This window comes from Somniosus microcephalus, unplaced genomic scaffold (assembly GCF_052327205.1).
Source record: "Somniosus microcephalus isolate GS21.2 unplaced genomic scaffold, FLI_Smic_1.0 unresolved_chr1, whole genome shotgun sequence".
NCBI lineage: Eukaryota > Metazoa > Chordata > Chondrichthyes > Squaliformes > Somniosidae > Somniosus > Somniosus microcephalus.
Window position 1 is genome coordinate 171,569,333 of NW_028225179.1, and position 19,056 is coordinate 171,588,388.

Consider the following 19,056-nt stretch of genomic DNA (forward strand, 5'->3'; position numbering starts at 1 on the left):
TCAATCCTACCCAACTCGCTCCTCAGACCATCGTAGTTTCCTTTATTTAAATTTAGGACCCTAGTCTCTGAGTCAACAACTTCATTCTCCATCTTAATGAAGAATTCGATCATATTATGATCACACCGACCCAAGGGGCCTTGTACAACAAGACTGCTAATTAATCCTTTCTCGTTACATAATACCCAGTCTAAGATGGCCTGATCTCTGGTTGGTTCCTCGACATATTGGTCCAGGAAACCATCCCGTAAACACTCCAGGAATTCCTCCTCCACAGTAGAGGACATGAGAGTGGGGGAGGGAGTCCCTTTAAATGTGGAGGAGGTGGGTGTCCCTTTAAATGTGGAGGGGGTGGATGCCCCTTTAAATGTGGAGGGGGTGGATGCCCCTTTAAATGTGGAGGGGGTGGATGTCCCTTTAAATGTGGAGAGGCGGGGCCGCGCATGCACATTCGGCCCCCTCACAACACCAGGCTGCCAGTGCGCCTGCGCGGGGCCTCCGAGGAAGAGGCGGCCGCGGTAAAGTCAAGTGTTGGGGAATCGATTTAAATCGAGGTGAGGGGGGAGCGGAGAGCGAGATTACAAAGTAAAAGACGAGAAAAACCAAACCTGAGAGTCAGGCGGGCGGGACCTCCGCGGACACCGAACGGAGCGCCGATTGTGACATCATCAGAGGAAGAGGCCCAATCAGGTGGATGGAGACCGGCCCGGCCTGGGACTGACGGGAGCTCTGACCAATAGGAAGAGGGCTGAGCTGGGCGGCCTGGTCCTCCAACCAATGGTGGCGCGGCAAGGGGGCGGGGCCTCCTCTCCAACTCAGGTGCGCTGGGGCCGATTGTGACGCGCTGTCCCCAGGTGAAAAAAGGGAAGAGGGATAAACCTGGTAACTACAGGCCAATCAGTCTAATGTCAGTGGTGTAGGTGGGCATCCTTTACCTGGTTACGGTAATTTACCTGGTCAGGCAGCCTTTGCCACTGCACTGTGACCAATTCCAATCAGCGGTTTTGAATTGCTAAACCCCCCCCCCCCACCCTCCAGTTCTGACTTGAGGAACTTATAATTAATAATGATATATTAAAAACGGACAAATGGTCTGGATGCAAGAAAGTCAAATTTTATTAAAACTAAAGAAACTACACCACACGATCAAAGTAATCACGGTAAAATTGCTTAACAGGGGAAGGCAGACGGCAAAAACGAGGGATAAATGGCTACAATGTTAACCATACAATCTTAGCAACATTTCCCTTAAATTACCACCCCTTTACTTCTCCCTAGATTGTCTTGCTAGTGGGTCAGAAGCCTTGCTCACCTGCAGTCCAAAGAGTAAGAGACAAAAAAGGGGGCAGAGGACTTCCTGGGCTTAATCTTTATACCCTGAGAGTCCCTGCTGTTTTCACACCGAAAAGGTCCGTGCGCAATTTCACGCCGAAAAGTCCGAATACACAAGAGAAGGGCATTTAACTTCCTCCATTCATACATGGAGACATCACGTAGTAGAGTCAATTTCAGTGAATGGATGTGTGTAAACAACCCATTGTGCTTGCCGTCCGATGATTGGCTGATTCAAATGGGCCACTCCCCAGTGTAAACAAGCAGCTTGTAGGCTACCAGACCCACCCAATACCACAGGGTGACTGACAGCTCGGTCTCCATTCAAACTTACTGCAGGGCAGCGCTGAGCTTTTCATATGCTAACAGCCTGTCTGTCCTTTTCTGCTGCCTTTTAAAATTCTGTTTCCATGAAGTCTGTTCAGCCATTTTTATGCCCTGGGCAATTTAAACAGTCCAAAACTCAAGTATACATCTTTTAATAAAATGTACAATCTTAAAGTGTGCGATTTTCACAAAGTTCTTTGATTCCAGTGTCCAAGTGCTGCCGAGCTTACGAGCTTTTTAACGCAGCCTTTTGCGGTTCTGGGTATGTTTTAAAACATTGTCCAACCCAGAGACAATTTAAATCACACAAGTCTTCGTCTACGATGTGGATTAATATTTCCCCATCTTCGGGGGCTGAGGGGATTTTGCGACCCCTACAGTGGTGGGTGAACGACTAGAGACCATTGTCAAGGACAAAATTAATTCTCACTTGGAGAAGCGTGGATTAATAAGGGGCAGCCAGTATGGATTTGTTAAAGGTAAATCGTGTCTGATTAACCTGATTGAGTTCTCTGATGAAGTAACAGAGGGTTGATGAAGGTAGTGCAGCAGATGTTGTATATATGGACTTTCAAAAGGCATTTGATAAAATACCACAGAAGAGACTTACTCTGAAAATAGAAGCAGAGGGAATTAAAGGGCTGATGGTAATTTGGGTATATAATTGGCTAAGGGAGAGGAGGCAGTGAGCAGTGCTGAGGGATGTTTTTCTGACTGGAGGGAAGTATGCAGTGGGCTCCCCCAGGGGTCGGAATTAGGACCATTGCTTTTCTTGTTATATATAACTGACCTGGACTTGGGTATAGGTGAACAATTTCAAAGTTTACGGATGATACTATTTACTATGTTGCCAAGTTTTGTGAGTGTAGTAGTAGCAGACTTCAGAAGGACAGAGACAGACTGTGAAATGAGCAGACACAAGGCAGATGACATTAAATGAGGATAAGTGTGAAGTGATGCACTTTGGGAGAAACAACAGGGAGAGGCCGTATAATCTAAATGGGACTAGTTTGAGGGGGTGCAAGAGCAGAGGGACCTGGGGGTCCATATTCACAAGTCTTTGAAAGTGCCACAGCAAGTTGGTGAGGCGGTTCAGAAAGCGTATGGGATACTTGGCTTTGTAAATAGGGCCATTGAATACAAAAACAAGGAAGTTACACTAAACCTTTACAAATCACTAGTTAGGAACATAGGACAGGAGGAGGCCATTCAGCCCCTCGAGCCTGTTCCGCCATTCAATGGGATCATGGCTGATCTGTGACCTAACTCCATACACCCGCCTTTGGCCCATATCCCTTAATACCTTTGGTTAACAAAAAACTATCAATCTCAGATTTAAAATTAACAATTGACCGAGCATCAATTGCTGTTTGCGGAAGAGAGTTCCAAACTTCTACCACCCTTTGTGTGCAGAAGTGTTTCCTAATTTCACTCCTGAAAGGTCTGGCTCTAATTTTTAGACTATGCCCCCAGTCCTAGAATCCCCAACCAGCGGAAATAGTTTCTCTCTATCTACCCTATCTGTTCCCCTTAATATCCTGAAAACTTCGATCAGATCACCCCTTAACTTTCTAAATTCCAGGGAATACAACCCTAATTTGTGTAATCCCTCCTCGTAACTTAACCCTTGAAGTCCGGGTATCATTCTGGTAAACCTACGCTGCACTCCCTCCAAGGCCAATATATCCTTCCTAAGGTGTGGTGCCCAGAACTGCTCACAGTGCTCCAGGTGTGGTCTAACCAGGGTTTTGTACAGCTGCAGGGTTTTGGCCTCAGCTGGAGTCTTGTGTACAGTTCTGGGCACCACACTTTAGGAAGGATGTCAAGGCCTTGGAGAGGGTGCAGAGGAGGTCGACCAGGATGGTACCAGGGATGAGGGACTTCAGTTATGTGGAGAGATTGGAGAAGCTGGGATTGTTCCCCTTAGAGCAGAGAAGGTTAAGAGGAGACCGAATAGATGTTCAAAATGATGAGGGGATTTGATCGAGCAAGTAGGGAGAAACTGTTCACTTTGGCAAGTGGGTCAGTAACCAAAGGTCACAGATTTAAAATAGTTGCTAAAAGAACTAGAGGGGAAATGAGGAGAATTGTTTTCATACAGAGGGTTGATAAGATCTGGAACGCACCATCTGAAAGGATGCTGGAATCAGGTTCCACAGGAACTTTCAAACAGTAATTGGACGAGTCCTTGAAGAGGACTAGTTTGCAGAGTTCTGGGGATAAAGCTGGGGTGTGGGACTAAATTGGACAGCTCTTTCAAAGACACGATGGGCCGAATCACCTCCTTCTGTGCTGTTAGATTCTATGATCAGTGTGAAGTCGCTGGTGTCTCTTCAACTCCCCAGAGCTTTTAAAGCTCTTCCCACACTCAGAACATTTAAAGGGTCTCTCGTTAGTGTGAACTCGCTGGTGCCCCTTCAGCTCCCTGGAGCTTTTAAAGCTCTTCCCACAGTCAGAACATTTAAAGGACCTCTCGTCAGTGTGAACTTGCTGATGTGTCAGCAGGTTGGATGACTGAGTGAATCCCTTCCCACACACGGAGCAGGTGAACGGTCTCTCCCCAGTGTGAACTCGCCGATGTGCCAGCAGGTTGGATGACAGAGTGAATCCCTTCCCACACACACAGCAGGTAAATGGTCTCTCCCCAGTGTGAACTCGCCGATGTACCAGTAGGGTGGTTAACTGAGTGAATCCCTTCCCACACATGGAGCAGGTAAACGGCCTCTCCCCAGTGTGAACGCGCTGGTGTCCCTTCAGCTCCCCAGAGCTTTTAAAGCTCTTCGCACAGTCAGAACATTGAAAGGGTCTCTCGTCAGTGTGAACTCGCTGGTGTGCCAACAGGTTGGATGACAGAGTGAATCCCTTCCCACACACACTGCAGGTGAACGGCCTCTCCCCAGTGTGAACTCGCTGATGTACCATCAGGTGGAATGACTGAACGAATCCCTTCCCACACACGGAGCAGGTGAACGGCATCTCCCCAGTGTGTAGGCGCCAGTGTCCCTTCAGCTCCTGGGGGCTTTTAAAGCTCTTCCCACAGTCAGAACATTTGAAGGGTCTCTCGTCAGTGTGAATAAGTTGGTGTCGCTTTAGTTCCCCGGGGCTTTTAAAGCTCTTCCCACAGTTAGGACACTGAAATGGTCTCTCATCAGTGTGAACTCCCTGGTGTCCCTTCAGAAACCGAGCGCTTTTAAAGCTCGTCCCACAGTCAGAACATTGAAATGGTCTCTCATCAGTGTGAACAAGCTGGTGTCTCTTCAGATACTGAGCGCTTTTAAAGCTCTTCCTACAGTCAGAACATTGAAATGGTCTCTCATCAGTGTGGACAAGTTGGTGTAGCTTTAGTGCCTTGGGGCTTTTAAAGCTCTTCCCACAGTCAAAACATTGAAATGGTCTCTCCTCAGTGTGAACTCCCTGGTGTGTTTGCAGGTGGGATGAACAAACAAATCCCTTTCCACACACGGAGCAGGTGAACAGACTGTCCCTGGTGCGACTGCGCCGTTGAACTTCCAATGCAGACGGGGAACTGAAGGCCTTCCCGCCATCCCCACCTTTACCCGGTTTCTCCCTGGTGTGACGGTGCACGTGTCTCACCAGGTCAGGCGATCGGCTGAATCCGAGTCCACACACTGAACAAGTGTGCAGTTTGACATCGCTGCGATCCCTGCTCTCTCCTTCCATGTGCAAAGGCCGATGATATTCAGGTCCTGATGAATCCAGCGACTCTTGTCAGATCTTGACGTGATGTTTGGTCTGAGCTTCCCGCCTGTAACTGATCCACTTCTATAACCCTGTAAATTGAGATCAGAAAAGGATCAGAGGCAAACTGTTGTTTAATTTTCCCCTTTCCGAACCTAGGGGCAGTGAAACTGATTTTCAGGCCCCAGCTGCTGCACAGGTTGGTTGAAAGGATCAGCAGTAATGGTGGCTGCAATACCCACAAGGCCCCGGCTCTGCAGAAAGTGCTCTGTTGACTGAGTCCCGCGCATGTGCTCATGGCCCCGCGCTCTCCCTCCTGCTCTACAATCGCCCATCCCGATCGGTCCACAACACGCATGCTCAACACACAAAACCCCGCGGTTGGAACATCGGGCGTGCATGCGGAGCCACAACATTTGGTACGCGTGAGCGGCTCAGGTGGGGGCGAGTCGGTGTTTCGCCTTAGCCGCCAGGGAGGTGCGCATGCGCAGGACGACCCAACATTCTTCCTGTCAACAATCACTCCCTCGTTTCTTTAATAAAAACAGAAAATGCTGGAAATACTCAGCAGGTCAGGCAGCATCTGTGGAGAGAGAAACAGAGTTAACGTTTCAGGTCGATGACCATTCGTCAGAACTGCTTGCTCTTTAGTGTCAGCCAGTGGCTCAGTGGCCAGCACTCTCGCCTCGGAGTCAGAAAGTTGTGGGTTCATAGTCCCACTCCAGAGACTTGAGCACAAAAATCCAGGCTGACACTCCAGTGCAGTGCTGAGGGAGTGCGGCACTGTCGGAGGTGCCGTCTTTCAGATGAGATGTTAAATTGAGGCCGTTTGCTCTCTCAGGTGGATGTAAAAGATCCCATGGCATTATTTCAGGAAAGAAAGACTTGCATTTATATAGTGCCACCAGATATCCTAAAGTGCTTTACAGCCAATGAAGTACTACAATGAAGTAGTCACTGTTGTAATGTGGGAAAGAGCAGGGGAATTATCCCCAGTGTCCAAGCCAATGTTTATCCCTCAATCAACATAAAAAATGATAGATTATCTGGTCATTATCACATTGCTGTTTGTGGGAGCTTGCTGTGCGCTAACTGACTGCCGCATTTCCTACATTACAACAGTGACTACACTGCAAAAGTACTTCATTGGCTGTAAAGTACTTTGGGACGTCCGGTGGTGGTGAAAGGCGCTATATAAATGCAAGTCTTTCTTTCTTCACTGGTCTCACCAGCGACCTCTTCTGGCGGTTGGTTGATTGACAGACGAGAGTCCGCGCATGCGCACAGGGAGCGGCGGTTTGGGCCGAGTCCGGCACAGCGACCCCTCCCGGTCACAAAGGGCAATGACCGTGCATGCCCAGAGGAGACCAACCCCCCTCCCCCCACTCGGAGCTGCGCCTGCGCACTCGGATCCTGCCGGACGGAGTCGGCGCGGGGCCATTCCGGGGAAAGGCCTTGGTGTCGGTTCCACAGTCGCGATCGGTGACGCGAAGTGAGTTTTCTCCGCTCCGATTGGGGGGAGAATGGCGCGGGGTGGATCGGGAGAGAATCGAGAGAAATAGAAAAACCTCAGAGTCCGCGAGGCCCCGGACCGAGTGGCGGCACTTGGACGGTGCACGTGATCTCCTCGGGGACACGTCACCCGGGCCCGCGGCCTGATTGACGGCAGCTTCCCACCAATAGGGTGCGAGCGGGGCGGGGCTGGAGGAGCGAGCCGGCGGCGGGTCCTCCAACCAATCGGGGAGCCCGAGGGGCGGGATTAGCAGCACCCAGTGGGCGGGGCTGGAGAAGCGAGCCGGCGGCGGGCCCTCCAACCAATCGGGGAGCCCGAGGGGCGGGACTAGCGGCACCCAGTGGGCGGGGCTGGAGGAGCGAGCCGGCGGCGGGTCCTCCAACCAATCGGGGAGCCCGAGGGGCGGGACTAGCGGCACCCAGTGGGCGGGGCTGGAGGAGCGAGCCGGCGGCGGGTCCTCCAACCAATCGGGGAGCCCGAGGGGCGGGACTAGCGAAACCCAGTGGGCGGGGCTGGAGGAGCGAGCCGGCGGCGGGTCCTCCAACCAATCGGGGAGCCCGAGGGGCAGGGCTTGCGGCACCCAGTGGGCGGGCCTGGAGGAGCGAGCCGGCGGCGGGTCCTCCAACCAATCGGGGAGCCCGAGAGGCGGGACTAGTGCCAGCTGATTGTCTGATCCGCAGGGCAGCGAGTTTCTCCAGTCCCTTGTTCAGGGCCCGGGGAGGCTGTGGGCCTTTATTCCCCGCATTGGACACAAGGCTCTTTATCTCAGGCATAGGGTGACGTCGCACTGAAATGTTCCGTCCTCCTTTACAAAGATGGCTGCCGTTATCCTGGGCCTGTAAGGGGAAGAAATCCCTGCAACTGCAAACACAGGATCTTCAGGTTATTATTCGGGGCTTGCCTCCTGCACGAGTTGTTTATGAAGCCTCCCCACCCACCTACCGGTCCATTACTCCACTCTGTCGCGATTTTTACCGGCTGCACCATCGCGCTCCCGGCTTCAGCTCCGCTCCATCTCCAGTAACGCACTGCGCATGCTCAATATACCGGCACCTCCCGCGCCAGCGCGCTGGGCTCTTGTAGTCTGGGTGCGGCACGTGGTCCACCGCGGGGAATGCTCGGTAAAAGACCAGATTAGTGAATGGAACATGATTTACTGTGATCAGATTGAGGACTGAACCATGTTCATTCTAGTAGTCATGGTTTGTTTCTGCTGATCTTAATAACTCCTGTATCTGCGCTGGAGATTAATATTCTGTTTAAATAGTGAATAAATAAAGCTCGAGGAACAGCACCTCATCTTTCGATTAGGCACTTTACAGCCTTCTGGACTCAACATTGAGTTCAACAATTTCAGACTTTGACCCTTACTCCCATTTTTCATGCTGTATGATTTTGCCATCCCCATTTGCAACATTTTCCAAGACTCGGTTTCACAGCCACATCTCTTTCCTCAGCAACTGTCTCCGGTTCCAACTTATTCCACGTGGATTCCAACTGAACTTCCACCCTTCGTGTTTCAGATCCACCCAGGATAACTTTCCTGCCTCTTACCTTAGTAATATCTGTTACATCTCCAGCTTTTTCCAGTTCTGATGAAGGGTCCCAGACCTGAAACGTTAACCCTGTTTCTCTCTCCACGGGTCCTGCCTGGCCTGCTGAGTATTTCCAGCATTTTCTGTTGTTATTTCAGTGAATAAATAAGCTTTGTTTCAAACACACAGTGTGTCAAATATTTGATTTCTCCATGATAAGAGAAGACGAATTGATGTTCTGCTCCAGACTGTTTAATTTTTGGGCCTTTTCTTACTCGAGATTATTTCCGTTCTCATCTCGTTCGCCTTCTACCACATCAAACCCCAAGCTTGCTCCGTTTACATAGAAGCATAGAAGATAGGAGCAGGAGTGGGCCATTCGGCCCCTCGAGCCTGCTCCGCCATTCAATGAGATCATGGCTGATCATCCAAACTCAGTACCCGGTCCCTGCCTTCTCCCCATATCCCTTGATACCTTTAGCTCTAAGAAATATATCTAACTCCTTCTTGAATATATTTAATGAATTGGCCTCAACCGCCTTCTGTGGTAGAGAATTCCACAGGTTCACCACTCTCTGGGTGAAGAAATTCTTCCTCATCTCTGTCCTAAATGGCTTACCCCTTATCCTTAGACTGTGACCCCTGGTTCTGGACTCTCTGACCATCAGGAACATTCTACCTGCACCTAATTTGTCCAGACCTGTCAGAATTTTATAAGTTTCGATGAGATCCCCACTCATTCTTCTAAACTCCAGCGAGTATAAGCCCAATCGACCCAATCTCTCCTCATACGTCATTCCTGCCATCCCAGGGATCAGCCTTGTGAATCTTCGCTGAACTCCTTCCATGGCAAGAACATCCTTCCTCAGATAAGGCGACCAAAACTGCACACAGTACTCAAGGTGTGGTCTCACCAAGGCCCTGTACAACTGCAGCAGGACATCCTTGCTCCTGTACTCAAACCCTTTTGCTATGAAGGCCAACATACCATTTGCCTTCTTCACCGCCTGCTACACCTGCATGCTTACCTTCAGCGACTGGTGCACAAGGACACCCAGGTCTCGTTGCATTTCCCCTTCTCCCAATCTATTGCCATTCAGATAACAGTCTGCCTTTCTGTTTTTGACACCAAAGTGGATAACCTCGCATTTATCCACGTTATATTGCATCTGCCACGCTTCTGCCCAATCACCCAACCTCTGGGATCTCAGAAAACACCATGAATATACAACTGGTGGATTTGACTGCTGTTTTACAATCATAATTCTCCATTTGTGTGTGTGCCCGTGCATTATAACTATCAATCAGCGGCCTTTCCTTTCCCCACTGTGGAAATGTAAAAGCGATTGTTAATTCAGTACCAGTTTGAGACTTTGTAAAATTCAGTACTTTGCTGTTTCACTAACGCTGCCACTAGTGTAATAAACACACAACAGCAACAGAGGGGCAAGGAGAATGTATGAGAAATGATTAGTGGTAACATAATAGGGAACACCAACGCCTTTTATAAACATATAAAGCGTGAAAGAATAGTCCAAGGAAAGGTGGGGCCGATTACTGACCAAAAAGGCAATCTTGTGGAAGCAGAGGACATGGCTGAGGTACTAAATTAACACTTTGGCTCCGTATTCACTAAAGGAGAGGATGCTGCCAATCGTACAGTAAAGGAGGAGGTGTTAGAGAAATTGGACAGGATATAAATCGATTAGGACGATGTACTAAATTGGTTGGCAGGGCTCAAAGTAGAAATGTCACCCACTCTGCCACAATCTTCCAATCCTTGGATATGGGAAAGGTGCCAGAGGACGGGAGGGCTGCAAACGTTACTTCCCTGTTCAAAAAAGGAGCGCGATGAACCAAATAACTACAGGCGACTCAGCTTAACATCGGTGTTATTTCCGAAACACAATTAACCGTCACTTGGAAGAACATGGGTTTATTAGCGACAGACAAAATGGATTTTATTTAAAGGCAAATCAAACCTGGCTGACTTGAATGAGCCAATGGATGAAATAGGAGAGGGTTGATGAAGGTTGTGCAGTTGATGTTCTGTTTCTGGACTTTCAGAAGGCCTTTGATAAAGTACCTCATAATAGACTGGTGAACAAAATTGGAGCCAATGATATTAAAGGAGCAGTGGCAGCGTGGATACTAAATTGGTGAAGGGACAGAAAACAGACAGTAGTTGTGAACCGATATTGTTCACACTGGAGGGAAGTTTACAGTGTCCCCAGGGGGCGGGATTAGGACCACTGCTCTTTGATTTATTTCAGTGACATGGACTTAGGTATACAGGGCATAGTTTAAAAGTTTGTCGATGACACGAATCTCTGAAAAGTCGTAAACCGTGAGGAGGACAGCAGAAGACTTCAGGAGGAAATAGAGACACTGGTGAAATGGGCAGACACATGGCCGGTGAAATTTAATGCAGAGAAGTGTGAAATGCTGCATTTTGGAAGGAAGAATGAGGCAATGCAATTTAAACCAACTGGTACAATTTAAAGGGGTTGCAGGAACAGTAAAACTTGGGGGTATAGATACAGAAATCTTTGACTGTGGCAGGACAGGACGATAAGGCTTTTAAAAACGTATATGGGAGCATTGGCTTTATAAATAGAGGCACAGGAACATCGGAACAGGAGTAGGCCACTCATTGCAAAAATTGTTTATACCAATCTGGCATAAAAGGAAATCTAAAAAGGTGACTCAACCGTGGATAACAGGGGAAATTAGAGACAGCATAAAATCCAAAGATAGGGCGTATAAAATAGCCAAAAAAAGCGCCAGAGCGGAAGATTGGGAACAGTTTAAGATAGAGCAAAGGAGGGCAAAGGGCATGATCAAGAGGGGCAAAATAGCTTACGAAAACAAGCTGGCGGAAAATATAAAAACTAACTCCAAAAGCTTTTATAAATATATCAAAAGGAAAAGACTGGTGAAAACCAAAGTTGGTCCATTGCAGTCAGATACGGGGGAATATATAATGGGAAATAAGGAAATGGCAGATCAACTAAATGCATACTTTGGGTCAGTCTTTACGAAGGAAGACACAAAAAACCTCCCTGGGATATCGGGAAAAATAGGGACATTGGCAAAGGAGGAACTGACGCAAATCAATATCTCTAAGGATATGGTGTTAAGGAAGCTAAAGGGATTGAAGGTGGACAAATCCCCAGGGCCTGATAACATGCATCCTAGGGTACTGAAGGAGGTGGCCCTAGAGATAGCGGATGCACTAAGGATGATTTTTCAGAATTCATTAGACTCGGGAACAGTGCCGATGGATTGGAGGGTAGCTAACGTTACCCCACTATTCAAAAAGGGGGGTAGGGAAAAAGCAGGTAATTACAGACCTGTAAGCCTTACATCAGTTGTGGGCAAAATGCTGGAGTCCATCATTAAGGATGAAATAGCGGAGCACTTAGCAAATGGGGACAGGATAGGACAGAGTCAACATGGATTTACAAAGGGTAAATCGTGCTTGACTAATCTATTGGAATTTTTTGAGGGAGTAACTGGTAGAATAGATGGGGGAGAGCCAGTAGATGTGGTGTACCTGGACTTCCAAAAGGCCTTCGATAAGGTCCCACATAAAAGATTAGCATGGAAAATTGAGGCTCATGGGATAAAGGGGAAAGTTTTGGCGTGGATAGGGAACTGGCTGTCAGATAGAAAACAGAGAGTTGGAATAAACGGCTCATTTTCTGAATGGCAGGCAGTAACAAGTGGGGTACCACAGGGATCTGTCCTGGGCCCCCAGCTGTTCACAATTTACATTAATGACCTGGATCAGGGAGTCGGATGCAGCATTTCCAAATTTGCAGACGACACTAAACTAGGAGGTGGGGTGGGCTCAGAGGAAGAGACCAGGAAGCTCCAGAGCGATTTGGACAGACTGGGCGATTGGGCGGATAAATGGCAGATGCACTATAATGTGGACAAGTGCGAAGTTATCCACCTTGGGTGCAGGAACGGGAGGGCAAATTATTATTTAAATGGCAATAGATTGGGAGAGGGGGAAGTACAGAGAGACCTGGGTGTTCTTGTACACCAGTCACTGAAGGCGAGCATGCAGGTGCAACAGGCGGTCAAGAAGGCAAACGGTATGCTGGCCTTCATAGCAAAAGGGTTAGAATACAGGAACAGGGATACCTTGCTGCAGCTGTACAGGGCACTGGTGAGACCACACCTCGAGTACTGTGTACAGTTTTGGTCGCCTCATCTGAGGAAGGATGTTCTTGCCATGGAGGGGGTGCAGCGGCGATTCACCAGGCTGATACCAGGAATGGCGGGAATGACCTATGAGGAGAGACTATGTAGTTTAGGGATGTACACACTGGAGTTTAGAAGATTGAGAGGGGACCTCATAGAAGTGTATAAAATTCTGACAGGTCTAGACAGACTGGATGCAGAAGGAATGTTTCCCTTGGCGGGTGAGAACAGAACTAGAGGACATAATTTAAGGATAAGGGCTAAACCATTTAGGACAGAGATGAGGGGGAATTTCTTCACTCAGAGAGTGGTGAACCTGTGGAACTCATTGCCACAGAGGGCAGTGTACGCCAGCTCATTAAATATATTTAAGAGGGAATTAGATGTATTTCTACGGGCAAAAGGGGTTAAGGGTTACGGAGAGAAGGCGGGGACGGGATACTGAATTAAAGGATCAGCCATGATCTCATCGAATGGCGGAGCAGGCACGAAGGGCCGAATGGCCTACTCCTGCTCCTATCTTCTATGTATCTATGTATCTATGTATTCACTCCCAGCTTGTTCCTCCATTCAATTCGATCATGACTGAGCTGTATCTTAACTCCATCTCCCCGCCTTGGTTCCATGTCCCTAAACACCATTGGCCAACACAAATCTATCAATCACAGTTTGTCATTTTCAATTGACCGAACATCAACAGCTTCTTGAGGGCCAGTGTTCTAGATTTCAACAACACTGTCTGAAGAAATGCTTTGTAACATCACCCCTGAATGGCCTCGCTCTGCGGTTAAGGTTACGTGGACCCCTCGTTCTCTCTGCCCATCCACAGTTCCTAACTTCTAACATCACCCCTGAACGGCCTCGCTCTGCGGTTAAGGTTACGTGGACCCCTCGTTCTCTCTGCCCATCCACAGTTCCTAACTTCTAACCATTTAGAACATTCTCTGATCGATCCTTTTTAGGTCCAACGTGAATGAGCTCATTTCTTTCTTAAGTGAGGGGAGTGCGACAAACTCACTCAATCCACTCCAGGAGGGTGGGTTCTCCGGCGTTCTGAATGTTATTTAATATTGGTGTCGCGAGTCTAACGCCCTCGAACGTATATGTGGATACGGTGTCAAGATGTAATGAGAGTGGGAGGAGGCTCCCGTGGAGTATAAACACAGCATAGACCACTAGAGCCGAATGGACTGTTCCTCTGCTGCAGTTTCGATGTAAATCTAATCTGCCCCGAACTGTCACAAACTCCAATCTCTGTGACTGTGACCATGGTGTGTAACCCTTCCTTGTCCATCATTCACCTTCCCACAGCATTCGATATAGTCTCATCTGGCATCCTTTTCCATGTCATGGCTTCCACTGTCCATCCCATAAAACTGATCCTCGTGTGCTTCCTGTCCTAGCTCCCTGATCGTAGATCGCAAATCTCCAGCAATGGGTTAACTTTTGTCTTTCTATCCACACCTATATTGTTGGCCAATATTGAACCGATGATGCTGCTTCTGGTGCCTAGTAACCGATTACTGTAGCGCCGGAGGCAGATTGGATTGTTTCAATATCTGCTTCTTAGGATTTGCTGGTGGATTGAAATCTCGGTGCCGAGATCGCCTCATCAGGCACCTCCATTGACTAGGCGAGGCTGCATCATAGACCCATAATATGATACAGCACAGGAGGTCATTCAGCCCGTCAGGCACCTCCATTGACTAGGCGAGGCTGCATCATAGACCCATAATATGATACAGCACAGAAGGTCATTCAGCCCATCAGGCACCTCCATTGACTGGGTGAGGCTGCATCATAGACCCATAATATGATACAGCACAGGAGGTCATTCAGCCCATCACACCGGTGCTGACTCTTTGGAAGAGCGATCCCATTATTACCACTGTCCCTCTCTTTCCCCATAGCCCTGTAAATGTTTTCCCTTCAAGTATTTATCCAATTCCCTTTTCAATGTTACAACAGAATCTGCTTCCTCCACCCTTTCGGGCAATGCATTCCAGATCTCACTAACTCGCTGTGTAACACAATGTTACCTCACCACCCTTTCGGGCAATGCATTCCAGATCACACTGACTCGCTGTGTAACACAATGTTACCTCACCACCCTTTCGGGCAATGCATTCCAGATCTCACTAACTCGCTGTGTAACACAATGTTACCTCACCACCCTTTCGGACAATGCATTCCAGATCACACTAACTCGCTGTGTAACACAATGTTACCTCACCTCGCCTGTGGCTCTTTCGCCACTCACTTTAAATCTGCGTCGTCTGGTTACTGACCCTTCTGCCAATGGAAACAGTTCCTCCTTATTTACTCATCAAAACCAATCATGAGTTTCAACAGCTCTATAAAATCTTCGTTTAACCAACTCTGCTCTAAAGAGAACAAACCAGTCTCTCCCCATAACTGAAGTCCCTGATCCTTAGTACAATTCTCTCAAATCTCTTCTGCACCGTCTCCAAGGCCTTGATATCCTCCCTAAAGTGTGGTGCCCAGAATTGAAAACCAGACTCCAGCTGAGGCCTAACCAGTCTGTTCTAACAGTTGAACATCACTTCCTTGCTGTTATTCGCTATTCCTCTTGTAATAAAGCCGAGGACATCGCTCATGGTGTCAGCACTTGACTAATGAGCACTGTCGGAGGCGAGGACATTCACCACTGCTCCACTAATATTAACAGTGGTGTCACTTTAAGCAGATTGGTGACGCAATATCTTTAGGGGTCTTACAATATCTGGAAACCTCTTAAATACATAACTGGTTTGATCTGACTGCTGTTTTACAATTATAATTCTCCACGTGTGCGCGTGTCCCGCTGTGTGTCTAACAAACTCTCAGTCAGCGTCCTTCCCTTTCCCCACTGGGGAAATGTGAAAGCGATTCAGTCCCGGATCAGTAATTTCTCCAAACTTAAGTTGATGTTATTCGCCGGCATTAAGTTATAACCCAATTTGAGACCTTGTAAGATGGAGTTTTCTGCTGTTTGACACACGCAGACTCTGGTATAATAAACACACGACAACAACAGCAGCACCGTAGGGAATCAAGCTGAATACAGAAAGTACAGAGGAGAAATCAAAAACAAACTAAGAGGGGCACAGAAAAACTGAGGAAAGATTAGTGGGAATAGAATAGGGAACATTAAAATCTTTCTTAAACATGTAAAGCCTAAAAGGAGAGTCAATGGAAAGGTGCGATGATTAAGGACCAAAAGGGCAATCTTCTGGTGGATGCAGTGGGCATGGCTGAGGTACTGAATGAGTACTTTGCATCTGCCTTCACTAAAGAAGAGGATGCTGCCAATGTTACAGTGAAGGAGGGGGTGGTAGTGAAATTGGACAGGATATAAATAGACCAAGAGGATGTAGTGAAACAGTTGACAGCGCTCAAAGTGGAAGTGTCATGGTCTGGATGGGATGCATCCTGGGTTACTGAGAGAAGTCTGGCTCTGGCCACAATCTTTGAATCCTCCTTGGATAGGGGAGTGGTGCCACAGGACTGGGGATTTGCAAATGTTACCCCCTCGTTTAAAAACGGAGCGTGTGGTAAACCAATGAACAACAGGCGAATCAGTCTAGCGCCGGTGTTCAGGAACCTTCTGGAGATAAATCATTGAGAACCTGCTAAGATATCATCTCTCCTTACAGCAGTAATTGACTCCTTGATTAATATTGCAACACCCCCTCCTCTTTTATACCCCCCTCTGTCTTGCCTGAAGATTCTATACCCTGGAATACTGAGCTGCCAGTCCTGCCCCTCCCTCAACCATGTCTCTGTGATAACAACAATATCATACTCCCATGTGTTCATCAACACCTTGAATTCATCTGCTTTACTCGCAAGACTCCTTGCATTAAAATAAATGCCATCCAGCCTTGCCATGCTCCCTTGTGCCGTTACATATTTGCTCTGCCTTCCAGGCTGACTTGTTTTTTCCTCTATATTTGGCTCTGCATCACACCCTACTATAGCTCCACTTTGTATCCCATCCCCCTGCCAAGTTAGTTTAAACCCCCCCCCCCCCCCAAACAGTACCAGCAAACCTCCCTGCAAGGATGTTGGTCCCGTTCCGATTCATGTGCAACCCGTCCGACTTGTACAGGTCCCACCTTCCCCAGAAACAGAGCCAGTGATCCAGGAAACTAAAGCCCTCCCTCCTGCACCAACTCTTCAGCCACGCATTCATCTGCTCTATCCACCTATTCCTATAATAATCACTACCATGTGGCACCGGGAGCAATCCAGAGATTACAGTCTTTGAGGTCCTGCTTTTTAATCTGCTACCTAGCTCCCTAAATTCTTGTTGCAGGACCTCATCCCGCTTTCTATCTATGTCCTTGGTACCAATGTGAGCCACGACCTCTGACTGTTCGCCCTCCCCCTTCAGAATGCCCTGCAGCCGTGCAGTGACATCCTTGACCCTGGCACCAGGGAGGCAACATACCATCCTGGAGTCACGTCTGCGGCCACAGAAATGTCTATCTGTTCCCCTTACGATAGAATCCCCTATCACTATTGCTCTCCCACTCTTTTTGCTCCCCTCCTGTGCAGCTGAGCCACTCGTAGTGCCACGGACTTGGCTCTTGCTGCATTCCCCTCAGAAAGCATCTCCCCAGCAGTATCCAAAACGGAAAATCTGTTGGAGAGAGAGATGGACCCAGGGGACTCCTGCACTGCCTTCCTAGTTCTTTTACTCTGTCTGGCGGTCACCCATTTCCTGTCTGCCTGTGCATTCTTTACCTGCGGTGTGACGACCTCGTTAGACAAGCTATCCATGAAGAACTCAGCTTTGCGGATGCTCCACAGTGACTCCAGCCGCAGCTCCAAAACGCAGATTGCGAGTAGCTGCAGCTGGAGACACTTCCTGCACACATGTTCGCCCTGGACACCAAAAGTGTCCCTGACCTCCCACATAGCACAGGAGGAGCACTCCACACTGCTGAGCTGCTCTGCCAAGTCCTACCCTTAATTTACTCCTTTTAAATATTAAATACACTAGGGACCTTACTTCCCTTTAAACACTACTTACGCTAAACTAGAGACCTTACTTTTACTTTAACGACTGGACTGTAGAAATACTCACCAGGTCCTACTTACCAATCAGCTCCTTCCCTGGTTGTGATGTCACTTTAGCGGTTTTGCAGTTGTAGTTTGACTGCTCTCGCTCTCGGATTCTTTCCTGCAGTCCTGTGACGTCACTCCTTGATTTTGCTGTTCTTTTGGAATTCGCCGGATATGTATCGGCCTCCTCACTGCTGCCGACTCCTCGCAGGTCCGCGCTGTCCTCGGCCTCCCGCTGTTCAGCGAATGAGGCCCGACCAGAGCGGACCTGCGAGCGAGCAGCTGAGGAGTTTCAAAAACCGGCGGCAGTTGGGGCGCGGCGGCTGATTCAGCGAACGAGGCCCGACCAATTCAACAGCAGGGGAGAGAGGTAAAAAGTAATCAAATTGTGACGTCACCAGGAAGCAGGTAAGTGATTGGTTGGTGAGTATTTCTCTCTTTTTTAAACTTTAACTCTGGTTTATAGTTTCTAAGGTCTCTCTAGTGTAGCAGGGACTGCTGGTAAGCCAGTTGTTAACTGTAGTGTAATTAGTGGGATTGATTGATTTAATTTAAATTCAATTAATTAAAAGGGTAAGTCATGGCAGGACAGCCGGGCCCCGTGATCTGCTCCTCCTGCGATATGTGGGAACTCAGGGACACTTCCTGTGTCCCTGACAACTACATGTGCAGGAAGTGCATCCAGCTGCAGCTACTGACAGACCGCATTGCGGCGCTGGAGCTGCGATTGGATACATACCGGAGCGTTCACGATGCTCAGGACATCGTGAATAGCACATTTACGGAGTTGGACACACCGCAGGTAGAGGTTGGACAGGAAGAAAGGGAATGGGTGCCAACAGGCAGAGTACTAGGCGCAGGCAGGTAGCGCAGGGGTCCCCTGTGGCCATCCCCCTCTCCACCAGATGCACCACTTTGAGTACTGTTTTGGGGGGGGGGGGGGGGGGGGGGGGGGGGGATGGCTTATCAGAGGAAGGCAGCAGCAGCCAACTTCCTGGCACCAGGGGTGGCTCTGCTGCACAGAATGGGAGGAAAAAAGGGTAGACCTATAGTAATAGGGGATTCAATTGTAAGGGGAATAGATAGACGTTTCTGCGGCCGCCAACGAGACTCCAGGATGGTGTGTTGCCTCCCTGGTGCAAGGGTCAAGGATGTCTCAGAGCGGCTGCAGAACATCTTGGAAGGGAGGGTGAACAGCCAGTTGTCGTGGTGCATATAGGCACCAACGATATAGGTAAAAAGCGGGATGAGGTCCTAAAAAGCGGAATATAGGGAGTTAGGAGATAAATTAAAACACAGGACCTCAAAAGGTAGTAATCTCAGGATTGCTACCAGTGCCACGTGCTAGTCAGAGTAGAAATAGAAGGA

General features: G+C 48.6%; 1 protein-coding gene across 4 annotated transcripts in view; it reads right to left on the reverse strand.

Moving 5' to 3' along the window:
• Positions 1-1,092: 1,092 nt before the first annotated feature.
• Positions 1,093-19,056, reverse strand: part of LOC147096564 (uncharacterized) — a 131,963-nt gene continuing 113,999 nt past the window's right edge. For 3 of the 4 annotated variants that reach the window (XM_085975372.1, XM_085975369.1, XM_085975373.1), the window contains exons 3-4: positions 7,814-7,988; positions 1,093-5,450 (exon numbers count right to left, since the gene is read on the reverse strand). In XM_085975372.1, coding sequence (XP_085831498.1) covers positions 3,955-5,340 — 1,386 coding nt within the window. In that variant the 5' untranslated portion in view covers positions 5,341-5,450; positions 7,814-7,988 and the 3' untranslated portion in view covers positions 1,093-3,954. The remainder of the gene's footprint in view (positions 5,451-7,813; positions 7,989-19,056) is intronic. The other variant, XM_085975370.1, reaches the window with a different exon arrangement.